Genomic DNA, 14746 nt, shown 5'->3' with positions numbered 1-14746 from the left:
TGGAATATATTACTAACATCAAAAGGGTTTTGCCTAGCATGCGTAAGAGTCTGTTCTAAATTTGAATTTTTGAGAATTGCTAAGAAAGTTGTTAAACTTTGTTCTGGGCTAATTCTAAGTAAAAACTTTGTCGGTGTTTTGAATAGTTTTCGAAGTGATTACATATAATGTTATTGTATTGCTACACTAATTACTGGAGACGTGTCAATGCCGCGCGAGTGCACGCCGCAAGCCGCCACACGTGTACGACTGCAGCACGGGCTGCGTCGACTGACAGACAATCGTAAGATTAGGCGCGCAGGCACAATACAAGTGCCGTAAGTGAACAAGTACATATGTATACATATACCGGGCGGCGGCACAGAGCGAGCACGTGAGGACGCGAGCGCTCGGAGCGCTCGGAGCGCACGGAGCGTCACGCGCAACTGTTGCCACTCTATGCTGTTTTTAATTAAACTTCTCTGTTTTGTATGTACTGTATTCGGATAAGTTTAAATTGAGTGTTCTTAACATATATAAAGTATGTTCAACGTGTATTTGCGTGGAAAGATACACTTATTTCTTATTTTATTAATATACTTATTTCTTCAAAATACCTAAACATAAATATTGGGCTACATTATTTTTATTATGTTCTACAGTAAAAGAATCGACAGTATTTTCTATGGTTAACGAATCTTAAAATTAGTTATTCAACTGCAGTGCAAATGAACTTATATGCAGTGGGCACCAAAACTTAGTTGCAACTTTGATCATTGAGGTAATGTCTGTCAGTCGTGGTCGTGTTGCTTTGTACATATATCAGTACCGACTGATCGCTGATATATCTGTGTCACCGAGTGAGGATTTAATTGGCTCTCAGTCGTCTATAACTTCTGTCTATTGTTATTTTTGTTATACACGTAGCTGTAGTTCTTTCATAGTAAATATTGATAATGTACGTTAATAAATAAATATTGTTAATGTACGTTACGTGCAGGGTCGCTTGCAGCACCGCACTGTGCCACGGGTAGCTGTAAGTGTGGTGCGTCGCTCGACACGTGCTCGAACACAAGTGCCTTTCAAATTCGTTTAACGCTCCAGCGAGTATCTGCATCGGTATTTTAAAATTGTAGTACAATGGGTGGCGCTCAGTGGATAGTGCGCGCCATTCGTCAAGCGGCAGGGATGAGGGGGCAGCTCGTGCACCACTGCGATACTAAATGCAGTTTTTGCGGTGCTCTGCGATTGATTCACACACGTCGTTAGCCGCCGGTTAGCTGTGTCCCTCCCTCCCTCCACTCTCAGCCGACCCCCAGCACACCCCACAATCAAAATAGATCCACGTTTCAGATCGTGCGCGACTTCCTATCAATTCCTTACAACAAGTATAGCCCACCGCGTCTACATTGGCACAGCCCGTGACGAACACTCCATCCACTCACCACGTAAGTACCTAGTTTCTTCTTCTACAATGCGGGAAGTTATTTCCTTAGGATGCGCGTGAAACTGCGAAAATAAATTTAATGAAGAACAAACGTCAATTTGGACAATACTTGCTCGTGGGGACAGATGAAAGCTTCTCTTTAGTTTTCGTTAGAGGAGTGTCGCCGCGGCGGCTAAACCTCCTCCACGAAGTTCACAGGAGACTCGTCTAACTGTAACTCAATTAGCGCTAAGAATCGTGTTTCAAAGCTTTCCCCCTCGCCGGCGGGGCGGCCGGGGGACGCGGCGGGGTGGACAGCCGTGGCCGGTGGCAAATTATTGCCTGTCACTAATTACAGCCAGCGACCGGTAGGAAACAATTCGTAAATAAAGCTCTTAAGTTATACGATCGCACATCTGTAGCAAGCCGACGCGGGAAGTAGTTCCCCGTGGACGCGGGTGAAACCGCGGCCACAAGCTAGTATGTATATAAGTGGTGAGTGTGAGAGATCCCGACAGATCGGTGGGGTCGCGGCCTCTGCCCATACGCATTTAATTAAAATAGTAATGGCTCTGCTCCTGCGTAATTAGCTAGCGATTTCATTTATATTGGAACATCGCGCTCCCACTGCAGCTACTTACTAATTAATATGATAAAAAGGGACTCAGTTAGTTCGCCGAATGTCTGGCTGTCCCCTACACAACAATGTTTTAATAGATTCTCGAGGCGTATACGGCGCGCCGAACTTTGTGAGTCATTAAGATATTCAGCAAGTTTTGGAGTGTTTCAATTAGTTGTGAGAAGTGGAGCGAGCGACGGCAGCAGTCGCAGAAGCCGTGCATCATGCACGCTCGTATAGCGCGATAGGCAACAACCTGGACGAGTAGGGCTGCAAGTGTGTGACGCAGCGGCTCACTGAGCAGCCACGCGAGGCGAGCGTTTCAACCACCTCCAGATAATTGATAAGTAGTAAGACGTCGCTAACAACACGTAAACTTTTAATTAATATCGCTCGCTCTCATAAATTCTTCCTTCTGTCACTTTATTTTATTAATGTTCTTGCGGTGGCGGGTGTGTGGGGGCGGGTGGGAGAGGGGTTGACTAACTGGTAGTTGTCATCGACACGACTGTACCGCACCAAATAAAACGAGAAACTTTAATTAACGTCCAATGAGCCGATACAGTGGCGGCTTATCCGGCCGCTCATGCAGTAGTAGAGCGACCAGCCGGGCTGAGCTCCGCAGCGGTCCGCGCATCCGCCGCGCTCGCCCGACACGCTATCCTGAGTTTCCTCAAGAATTTTCATCGCGACATGTTTAACATTGGTTACATTCTCAACTTAGTTAAGGTTACAAAACGAATTCTCTAAGTTCCTTCTAAGTGTTCCAAGTTAGCAGACATTTTTGAGAAGTGTTCGCAAGTTCAAGTTGTTTCGGTTAAGTGTTTTGCGTGTTGTTTCGGTGCCCGGCGGGGGGCTCCCGCGTCCCGACTGCCGCCGTGGAGTTTCATACCTTGTGTTGAATTGTTTGTGTTGCACCTACTACTTACATAGTAATTAATATACCTACATATAATATTTCTTATTAATATTAGATAGTAGACAATTAATATTAGGAGATTATTATAGTTTCCATATCTTGAATAAAAAAATATCGGCATTTAGTTTCGATATCGTCAGCAAAAGTTCATCAGCGTCTTCCCCGAGTACGCGGGCTCGAGGGGCGAGGGACGCGGGACGCGTCGGCCTGTCCGCTCATCAAAATTACCCTTTTACACAAAATGTTTGAACACGTAGATAAGCTATCTACAAAGCGAGTCATTTTTGTGAAAGCTTCAAGACAAAGCCTTTACAGATAACAGTTTTCTAATTAAAAGTATTGTTTTTGAAGAATAGACTCCGCATTGGGGAAAGTTTTATCGGCGGGAGAACTTTAAACGGTTTTGTAACGAAATCAACATATAATTATATAATGCACCTGTAATGAAATGCTCAGTTAAGTAAACATTGGTCTAGTGGTCGCAAGCGCGGCTGCTGTGCTCGTGGTCTCGGGTTCGATTCTCGGGTCGGGCCGAAATCGCTTTGTGGGTTTTCTTAAACTTTCACAAAGCAGCCCGTAGTCTGGAAGTTGGTGATTAATTCACCCGTGAATCGGAGAGCACGTAAATGTCGGTCCCGCGCCTGATCTCTTTCCGGTCGTGTCGGATTGCCGTCCCATCGGGTTATGAGAGTGAAGGAATAGGGAGGGCACTTGTGTCTGCGCAAATGCTCGTGCACTATAATATGGCCTGCGCAGCTGGCTGATCTTCTAAAGTGAGAGAAGCCGCCGTGGCTGAAAACGGCCGTGGACGCCATTATTATTAAGTAAACGATGGCAATCACGTCACCATCCCTTTGACGAAGGTCATCGTGAAGAGCTCGTGGCTGAGTTAAAGCCTCGAGGCTCAATCGATCGCTGAGTGGTTCGGTTCGGAAAGCTCCGGTCAGACTAGTCTTCCATTGCATTGTCGACTGCAAACCGACTACAAGACAAAGCATATTTCGTAATGGTGAACAAATCGGATTTTTTATCACTCGCAGTCATATTTTACACACATATAGCCTGCCTTTTCTTTTCCATACTTATAAATGTGGCAACAATGCCTACTCATATGTTTTTAACACGCTCGTATTGGCTTCCTTTGTGACTATGTATGTAAGAAAATCTTGGAATCTTAATTTGACCTTCTTGCCGGTCTTCTATTAGGATAAAATATTGCACACGCCGTGGGTTCTGATGACAATACATGACTAGTTAAGAAACGTCATTACAAATCCAATATGGCGGCCTGGCTGTTTAAAAACTAAAAAGAAAGCGTGGAGCGTAATCTTTACTCTTTTTGGGCAAAACGTTCCACGCTTTCTTTCATCAAACTAAATGTCCGAATTATTTAGTAATTTTTTAAAGCGTGTGTATACCTACGCTCGATGGAACAATGAAACTCATCAGGGTGTGTATAAAAATATTTTAATATGTATTGCTAGTATCACGACACGCTATGTACACAGTCACCGCCAAAACTCAGCACGCGCCGACGCAGAGCGACGTTTGCTTTTTATCCATTCCATGTTCGTTGTTGTTTAAAACGTAACGTATAATAGAAAACGTGTCAAAGTCAAAATATCACACGCACTAAGATGCTATAGATTTGGACACTTCAAATATTGTAGATCACGTTGAGTGTGTGGGCGCGCCACTAGCTGAGCGCGAGCAGCAGCAGCGCGCACAGCAGTGCCGCGCGCGGCCGCGAGCAGCGCGCGCGCGACGACAGCGCGCTCGCCTGGCACGCCGCCTCGTCCGCGTGCAGAGCCAGCAGCACGGCGCCGCCCGCGCACCGGCTGCGCCGCGCCGCCTCGCGCGCCGCCGCCGACCAGCCGCCCACCTCGGCCGTCCAGCGCCGCAGCCACGCACCCACCCACGACACCGAGCAGCCGCAGCGCAGCGGGTTGCCGCCCACCGCCAACCCACCTGCCGACACGCCTCGCGCTCACTCACATGCGCACAACTAGCACAGCACGCGACAAGTGCTACTTACCAGATAATAGTTTAGTTGCCACCCGGTTCCAGCCGGTGAGGTTCGGATAGAGGGTGGCGGGCTCGAAGCTGACGAGCTGGTTGTCGCTGAGGTCGAGCGCCAGGTGCGGCACGCGCGCCAGTGGGCGCAGCAGTGCGGGCGGCAGCGCGCGCACGCTCGTGCCGGCCAGCCGCAGCGCCAGCGCGCGCTGCCGGCCCAGCGGCGCCAGCGCTCGCGCCGACACCTGCCGCAGCGCCGCGCCGCGCAGCCGCAGCGCGCGCAGCTTGGGCGCCTGCAGCCCGCTTAGCTGGGACTCTAGAACAGGATCGAGCACGTGCACATCGAGGTTTTCTAGACCGGGAACGCACGCGGCTATGTCGGCGAGCGCCACTTGTGTCCGCCCGTTCAATGCGAGAGATTCGAGGGTGAGAGAACGCAATGATACCAGTGGCCGGAAAGCGCGCGGCTCTATCGCTCCCAGCTGACGAAGATGGTCGGCGCGCAGCTGCAGCAGATGGTTCAAACCCTCGAATGAACCGCTCGCGATGCGAACTATAGGGTTGTGCGAGATGTCGAGCGAGGTGAGGCGCGGCACGGCGGCCCACATCGCCGCCTGCAGGGACGTGAACCGGTTGCGCGAAAGCTGCAGCACGCGCAGGTTGCCGAGCCAGCGCATGTCGGTGGCCCGGTACGACGCTATGTTGTTGCCGCTCAGATCCAATTCAGTCAAATTGACTAACGGCAGATGAGGCACCGCCTTCAGGCCTGCTCCAGCTAACGCCAGACGTCGCAGGCGCGGCAGATTGTGAAACAATTCTTTAAAGTTGGTCTTGATCATATTGTAGGAGAGATCGAGGCGACGGAGCCGCGCCAGCCCAGCGAACGTGTTGTCGGAGAGCACGGTGAGCGCGTTGTGGGCCACGCCCAGCTCGTGGAGGAACGCGGTGGCGTGGAACATGGCGGCGTCCAGGTACTCAAGACGGTTGTGGCCGAGCTCGAGGCGGCGCAGCGTGAAGCCCACCTGCGCCAGCGCGCTGCCGGGGAACACGGCCAGCTGGTTGCGCGCCAGGTCCAGGTGCTCCAGCACGGTGTTCTTGAACACGTCGCGCGGCAGGGCGCGCAGCTCGTTGCCGGCCAGGCGCAGGTGGCGCAGGCGCCGCAGGCTGTGGAACTGCTCGGCCGCCAGCTGCGCCAGGCGGTTGTGCGACAGGTCCAGGATCTGCAGCGCGGACTCCTCACCGAATCCTCTCCGTTTCACTGCACTGATATTATTGTGGTGCAGAATTACTATTTCCAGATTGGAGAGCGCGCCGAAAGCAAAGTTATCTATGTGCGTCAGGTGGTTATTCGCTAGAAGCAGTTGCCGCAGTGACGCTCCCACGCAATCGAAGAAAGCTTTCGATAAACTCTCCAGCAAGTTATGCGACAGGTCTAGAACATTAATGGAGACCGCTCTTCCGCCGCCCGCGAGTGTCTTGATGCGATTGTAACTGACGTTCACCGACAAGTTGCTTTCCTCACTAGACACATTTTCAAAATGTTCTGTGGAGAACTCAGTTAGACGGTTATCTTGCAAGTCCAACACTTGTAACTTAGGAAGTCCAGTGAGTGCTCGTTCTGCGACTAACTCCAACAGGTTTCCTACTAAATTTAAATAAACCAAATTATGTAACTGTGCGAAACAGTCTTCACTTAGATTGTGCACGCGATTATATGATAGGTCAACACTCTGTAAATCCGTCAACTTTCCGAAAAAATCACAGCTTATTTTACTTATGTAATTGTACGACAATCTCAGTTCTTTCAGGCGAGACGAACAGTTCGTTCCCGACACGTCACTGGGGAACTCTATTATTTTATTAAAATCTAAATTGAGATATTCTAGCGATGGAAAGTTATGGATATGTTCACTGGAGACGTAGTGAATATTGTTGTTATCTAAACTAAGCCAAGAGAGCGACGAGCTCGAGCCGGCGAGCGGAAACTCCCCGCTGAGCAGCGAGGAGGACAGCTCCAGTGCCCGCAGCGCCGGCAGGCTGGCGAGCGCGGCGCCCGGCACGACGCTCAGCTCCGTGAAGCTGAGCATCAGCTCGCGCAGCGGCAGCCCGCGTGGGAACGCGTCGCCCGCCAGCTGCGCCACGCGGTTGCCCTTCAGGTTGAGCGTGCTCAGCGCCTCCGACCACGCGCCGAACATATCCGCCTTCACCACCGCTATCTGGTTGTAACCCATATCCAGGTATGAAAGCATCGCAGGCGCCAGACTCCACAGTCCTTTTGGAAACGCTGTCAGAAAGTTGCCAGCCAGAGAGATAGAATGCAGGTGCGGCGGGAGAGCCGCCACCTCCTGCAGGCGATTGTACGCCAGCGACAAGTGGCGCAGGCGCGACAAGTGCACCACGCTCGGCGGCAGCTCGGACAGCTCGTTGTGGTCCAGGTCCAGGCGCTCCAGGCGGCGCCGCAGCGCGTGCACCGCGGCCTCCGACACGTGCCCTACTTTATTGTATGCGATCGATAACTTCTCAAGCCGGGAACTGTCCATCACGAAAGACGGCACCGACGTGAACTCGTTAAAGTCTAGTATCAGTTGCTTCAGCTGCAGCCTCTGCTGGAAATCCAGCTCAAACAAGTCGTCTAGCTCGTTATGGCTCAGGTCCAGGGAATCAATTTTAGAATGTTCAGTGCGACATTGTGTAGGCCGTAACATATTGTTCCTCAAGTGCAGGTGGCGCAGGCGCGGCAGGCGCGCCGCCGCCGCGCACGGCATCTGCTGCAGCAGGTTGTCGGCCAGGCGCAGCACGGCCAGCGCCGGCGGCAGCGCGCTCGGGGCCAGCGCGTGCAGCCGATTGCCGTCGAGGTCTAGCTGCGCCAGCGCGCGCAGAGACGCCAGCGCGCCCGCGCCCAGCGCACACAGCTGATTGTTGCTAAGCGACAGGCTGCTCAGCGAGTCCGCCAGGAAGCCCCAGTTCAGGTGCGGTCCCAAGTCACTGATGTAGTTACTGCAACCGTATCGTATATTAATCTAACGAAGAATTCGATCAGTCTTCTCTTTACTTACTTTTGTAACTTACTTCTGTAAATTCAGCCAATTCAAGACTTTCAAATCGCGCAGCGAATGTAAAGGTACTTCAGTGAACTCATTAAAACCCAGGTCTAGCGACGCCAGGGTGGACACCATGGACCTGCAAAGACGTAGCATTACTAGCCGGCAGCGGAGGGGCACGCGAGACGCGGAGGCGGTGCGGTACGTACGCGAGCGCCGCGGGCTCCAGGTGGCTGAGCTGCGCGCCCACCAGCACCAGCGTGCGCAGCGCGCGCGCGTCCAGCGCCGCCTCGCCCAGCGCGCCCAGCGCCGCGCCCGCCAGCGACACGTGCCGCACACCCGCCTCTGCACACACACACGCACTGCACCTCTCATCTAACATACATGTTACGGCGAAGCCAGGTGTAGCGGGTAGTCATAGTTGTATCCTCCTATCTTCGGTTATAACTAAGTAAAAACTTTATCATAGCAGCTAGAATTATATGTACCTATCCTATATCTCATTGGCTACAACTTGGTTTACAGTTCAGTTAAGCATTTTGGTTTTAATACTCTTATCTTGTCTTTCTCGACTGGTTCTCTCTGACCTAATATGTATTGAAAAATGCAAGATAATGGTGTTGAAGTGTTTTCAGAAGGGACACAAAGGCAGTACATAAGGGTAGTGCCTTAGGGACTACATAAGGACGTACATAAGGAGTACCCAGAGGTAATACATTAGCCAGTTTATTGGGAGATATAAGGAGAGTTGATAAAAAGACGAGATAGTGTGACACATGGCCACTATTAGCACGGCTACACCTCGTTCTAAACGAAGATAAGAGGATACAACTGAGTTTAGCCGCACGTAGCGGGCTACACCTAGCTTAAGCCGTCTAGACCAAGGTGTTTCAAGCTTTAGGCGCAACATAAATATTTACTCCTTTACTTGTATAATCACTTTAATGATGATGACGTCCTCCTAGCTGATTATCGGCTATGGCGGCTGTTCTCATGCAGGAGATTAGCCAACTGTACAAGCATTTGCACAGACACATGTGCACTCGCTCTTCCTTCACTACCATAGCCCGATGGGACGGCAATCCGACGAGTGGAGAGAGATCAGGCGTAGGACCGACATTAACGTGTAACCAAAGTTAAAGTCAAAGTCAAATCATTTATTTCATTTAGGCTTTCACAAGCACTTATGAACGTCAAAAAATATAAATAAAGTTGATTCTAGTTGCCCATTCCAAAAGTAGCTTCCTATGGAGAAGAACGGGCAAGAAACTCCATGGTTACTCTTTTTAAGGTATTACAGTTTGTATGTATTGATACTTACTATAATAACATGCGAAGATCATGTAGAATCACAATAGACTAAGAATATGAGAATAAATAATAATAAAAAAAAGATTAAAATGCTACATGGTGTTCACATTTACAAATCAGTTTATATTTTTGTACAAAGTTACAAACAAACAATCAAAACATGTATGACCTGATTAAATCTTATTTAAGTAATCGAAGTCAAATAACTCAGATAAGTTGAATATGCCCGATTATTAAACGAGTAATAAGTCACTCTTCATCATGTAGAACAGTTAGATCAGGCGTTCCACAGGGAAGCGTGCTAGGTCCCCTTTGCTTAGACGAACAGCCAGCATCCCAACCCTTCGTACTGCTTATCATGGCTATGTTGCATCTCTTTTAAGGTATTGTGTTATTTTTTGGGGTAATTCTACTGATAACGAAAATGCATTCAGAGCTCAGAAAAAGTGTGTGCGAGCCATAGCGAAAATAGCGCAGACGGACAGCTGCAAACCATTTTTTATAAAATATAGAATCCTCACATTACCTTGTATATACATATACATATTATTATTCTTTATTGTACACAAAAACATTTAAAAGACACACACAACACAGAGAAGACATGTACAAAGGCGAGCTTAACCCAGAACTAGGTTCTCTAACAGCAAACCTTAGAGCGATAGAGAGATGCGATAGGGAAGAGAAAATATTAAGTGCACAACATTAAACAAAACAAAGATGAAACTACATAACATAAAATATAATAAATAAATAAATACATACATACAAATAAGGTCATGTTGACAGGAAATGTTCTTTAATTCGTCTCTTGACCACATCCAACGATGTGCTGTCACGTATACTGTGAGGCAGAGCGTTCCAAAGCCTCACAGCGCGAACAGTGAAGGATCCATCATAACGGCTCGAAGTATGAGGAGGGATACGGAGTAAAAGAGATGGAGAGGAGCGACAGGGTTTGCCTCTAGGAACAAGGAACTCAAAGCGTTCCCTAAGATAATTTGGAGCGTTGGGATTGTGAAGAAGAGAGAAGAGAAAAGACAGAATATGAGCATCTCGATGCTGCCGAATTGGCAGCCACTTCAGCTGGCTCCGGAATTCAGACACATGGTCGTATTTCCGGAGGCCAAAAATGAAGCGGATGCACAGGTTCTGCAGACGCTTGAGTTTGTTAAGAAGTTCCTCAGTCGCATCAAGGAAACAGACATCAGCATAATCTAAAAGAGGGAGAAGAAGCGACTGAGCGAGAGTAATTTTTGTTGAAAAAGGCAGGAACTTCTGGAGACGTTTGAGTGACTGAAAAGAGCAAAAAACTCTTCTGCTTACTTCTGCAACGTGTGAACCCCAGGATAGATGACAGTCCAAAATTACCCCCAAGTTCTTGACCGTAGTAGAGTATGGGATGCCAACGCTATCATATGAGACCGGTGGTGGAGAAGACAGCTTATTGAGGAAATATCTGCCACCAATAATGAGAGTTTGTGACTTGGCAGGATTGACTAGAAGCCCGAAATCCTTAGATACATCACATACTTGAAGTTGTAATGTTTGGCGGTTGAAGAATTTAGTGATTTTGTAGTTTCGAAAGGTATTTTGGTGAAGAATGCTTCAAACTCTTGAGCTACTTCAAGGTTACCGTTGATGAGGCCTTTATGAGTTTCTAGGCTAAAATCAGTTTTGCGAACTTTTCGCCTACCTGTTTCGTTATTAATTACTGTCCAAGTTGTTTTTATTTTATCCTTAGAATTTTTTATTTTATTTCTAATATGAATAGATTTAGCCTGTTCACAAACGTTTTTAAATATTTTCGAATATTTTGAGACATGATCACGGAAACTTGGATCGGTGCTATAAGGCTTCCAGGGCTACTTTGTGAAAGTTTTTAATACCCACAAAGCGATTTCAGTCTGACTCGGGAATCGAACCCGAGACCTCGTGCACAGCAGCCGCCCTTGCGACAGTTAGACCAACGAGGAAGGCATGTATGACGATAGAAGCAGGCGCTATGTGTGCGCTGGTGCGGGTTACCGGTGTCGGGGAAGCGGTGGTAGGGCAGGCCGGAGCAGGCCAGCAGGTCGCGGCGGCACGCGCACTGCGCCGCGCACGCCGGGCCCGCCGGCCGCGCCGCCGCCACCAGCGCCGCCAGCACCACCAGCCGCGCCATGCGGGGGCGCACCCACGATCCTGCACACTATATTTTATGTCATTTTTGCATCTTGATCACTCATTTATTTTAGGAAGCGCAACACATAGATGGGTAGCGTCACTTTCCAAACCTTCCTAATATTGTAAATCCTACCGAATCAACTTATGGTACATCGGAGACGGAGATAGCCTACTTGTTATCTGGGTATTGGAAGTAGTTCCTCGGAAACCGTTATCGTATACACCGGGAAACGCAAATGCATACTTGCGTGGTCTAAAGCATGAAGGGGTTTACTAACTTACTATATAAGTGTTTTGTTGTTGTTATCGAGAAGACGAGTGGTGATTCGAAGGTTGTCCTGCTTTCTTCAGGTACAAAACTTTTTCATCCCACCATCTCGGAAAGAGTAGTTTTACCCTTTGATATCTGAGCGCAAAAGCCGTTTTTATCCTCAAGAGCGGCAAAGTGATTTGAATTTAGAACATCGTGTGCAATACTCCATTTGTGACAATCTTGATAAGACTTTTCAAACAAATACATATTAAACAAATAAAATAGTGCTTAAAATAATTATTCAATTAATTAAGTAATTTTTATTATTGTTTTTACATAGATTTTTAACCTCGTTTCATTTTTAAACTGCGTTTTCAAATAAATGAACTTTAATACGTACTTCTATTTAATTTGATACTCATATGTGCGCGCCATTTTGTTTTTTGCATTTCCTCGATGAGGTGGGATGAAAAGTTACGTGTTGCACTCGAGTGCAATAGTTATTTGTTATACAAGAGTGCAAAGTTGCTTTTTAACCGCGGGCTCAATTTTGATGACCGAGCAAGCGAAGGATTCTAAAATTGAAACACGAGCGTAGCGAGTGTTTCAATAATTAGAATCCTGAGCGATAGCGAGGAATCAAAAGCACAAGGTGAAAAATCTTTGCACTCGAGTGCAACACGTAACTTTTCATCCCACCTCATCGAGGAAATTACTAAACGCAAAAAAACAAAATGCCGCGCACATGTGAGTATCAAATTAAAAAGAAGTGCCTAATTAAAGTTCATTTATTTGAAAACGCAGTTTAAAAATGAAACGAGGTTAAAAATTTATGTAAAAACAATAATAAAAATTAATTAATTAATGGAATAATTATTTTAAGCACTATTTTATTTGTTTAATATGTATTTGTTTGAAAAGTCTTATCAAGATTGTCACAAATGGAGTATTGCACACGATGTTCTAAATTCAAATCACTTTGCCGCTCTAGAGGATAAAAACGACTTTTGCGCTCAGATATCAAAGGATAAAACTACTCTTTCCGAGATGGTGGGATGAAAAGATTTTTCACCTTGTGCTCTTTTGATTCCCTCGCTATCGCTCAGGATTCTAATTATTGAATTCAATTTTAGAAGCCTTCGCTTGCTCGGTCATCAAAATTGAGCACGCGGTTAAAAAGCAACTTTGCACTCTTGTAGGTATAACAAATAACTATTATCAATTAACTTGGTTTATAATGTGTAAGACTTAATGGTTGCTGTTTTAAATATAGTACTGCGCATCGAAATCTGCCATTGAAAGGAGGGTTCAGCGACTGGCTACGCGTGCTACGGCAAGCGTTAAGGTGTCTACACACCAAAGCCGCTGATGCCGGCGGCACAACCCGGCGGCCCAACCCGCCGGCCGTATTTTGTACAATCATGCCGCCGGCTTTCATAGAGTATTTGACAATTACTAGAACACCACATACCGCGGCAGTCGTGCCGCCGGGCTGTGCCGCCGGGTCAGCGGCTTTGGTGTGTAGACCCCTTTACGCGAGCGCTACGCTCTACTAGCAACGCGTTTCGAACATGTCGCAACTAGGGTTATCATCATCTCCCGAGCCATTTCCCAACCATGAGTCGGCTTCCAGTGCAAGTGTCGCAACTAGGTTTCTACAAAGTTTCCAATGCGGCTGAAGAGAGAAAACCATATCATAATCCTTTTTCATTTCCCACTGTCATACGTCACTACAATTAATGTGATAATTAAATAAGAGCAATAATTGGAAATAATTATGAGTCCAGTATCGGTTTGCTCAGGCACCTTGACTAAGGAGGTCAGTCGCTCCACATAAGAAACAGTTGCTCGGCTACACCCGGTGACTCTGGAAACATAGTTGGGAAAGTAGATCGATGCATTTATGCTTAATAATTTTCCATGAATTCGCCCGTGTCCACTTTACATAAAATCCCTTCTTAGCACAAACTTGTATATTGCATGGTTTTTGAAGGCATCTAAGTCATTAAATTTCAGTGAAGTTAGAATATCATATCTCTCTTTTGTATACTAATAAATCATCATCTCCCGAGCATTTTCGGTCGGACGAGGTCGGCATCCAGTCTAACCGGATGCAGCTGAGTACCAGTGTTTTACAAGGAGCAACTGCCTATCTGACTTCTGACCTCCTCAACCCAGTTACCCGGGCAATCCTTGGTAGGACTGCTTTCAGATTTACTGGCTACTAGTACTGACTACCCGTAACTACAGCCAAGGATGTTCAGTGACAGCCGGGACCTATAGTTAACGTTTATTTCAAAGAAAAATAGCGGAATGCCACATACGCTTTAATCGTAATCGAGTCGTGATCGGATCGCAGTCGAATGTGAATCCTATGTCGCTTAAGTAAAATTAGGAGAATCGGGTCCGCACAAGGTACGCGGGTAAAAAAACCACTAGCGAAAGCTTACGACGATACTTACGTACGACAGTACAAAAGCAATTTATTGCTATATTGCGGTAGCTACGTCATATTCTAATATTTATTTAATAATTTATATTATCCTTTCGTATTTACGAATATCTCTATGGCGCCCTGTAGAAAGAGAACAATATTACTCACGACACAGACAGAATTATAAAGTGCACTTGAGTTATAATCACATGATATTAGTACGGAAGTTAGCAAAGTTTGTCGCGCGAAGTCCAGAGCGCGCTCGCGGGCGCCACAGCGACGTGCGACCTCCGGCGGCGGCGACCCGACTGCCGCGCGCCCTCCGCGCTCTCGGACGCACGCATAGGTATTTACCGCCTATTTCGTACATCACTCTATAACTTGTGGGAACTACAAATAGCAGTTTTCCAAAAAAATATACTTATTTTATCAAAAATACCTACCTGATAATTTTCTATCCGGTTCTTCTCATCATAAAAAATCGAAACACCTTGGAGGTTTGTTTTGTAAGGTTTATGAGAAAATGTGTATATTTAGGAATACGTGTCGCTTATTAGTGTACTAGCTTCCGCCCGCGTGGTATGT

The 14746-nt window shown here is 47.2% G+C and overlaps 1 protein-coding gene across 1 annotated transcript; it reads right to left on the bottom strand.

The window, feature by feature from the left end:
* Window positions 1-4394: 4394 nt before the first annotated feature.
* On the bottom strand, window positions 4395-14476 carry LOC110381468 (protein artichoke). Its single transcript, XM_049843624.2, has 6 exons — window positions 14330-14476; window positions 11337-11499; window positions 8207-8342; window positions 8026-8136; window positions 4979-7953; window positions 4395-4911 (listed from the first exon to the last, which is right to left on the bottom strand). Exons 2-6 carry the CDS (start codon window positions 11470-11472, stop codon window positions 4640-4642), a joined length of 3630 nt encoding a protein of 1209 aa, XP_049699581.2. The 5' UTR covers window positions 11473-11499; window positions 14330-14476; the 3' UTR covers window positions 4395-4639.
* Window positions 14477-14746: the final 270 nt, after the last annotated feature.

This window comes from Helicoverpa armigera, chromosome 2 (genome assembly GCF_030705265.1).
Source record: "Helicoverpa armigera isolate CAAS_96S chromosome 2, ASM3070526v1, whole genome shotgun sequence".
Lineage (NCBI taxonomy): Eukaryota > Metazoa > Arthropoda > Insecta > Lepidoptera > Noctuidae > Helicoverpa > Helicoverpa armigera.
This window is presented reverse-complemented; position numbering and strand designations above follow the sequence as displayed.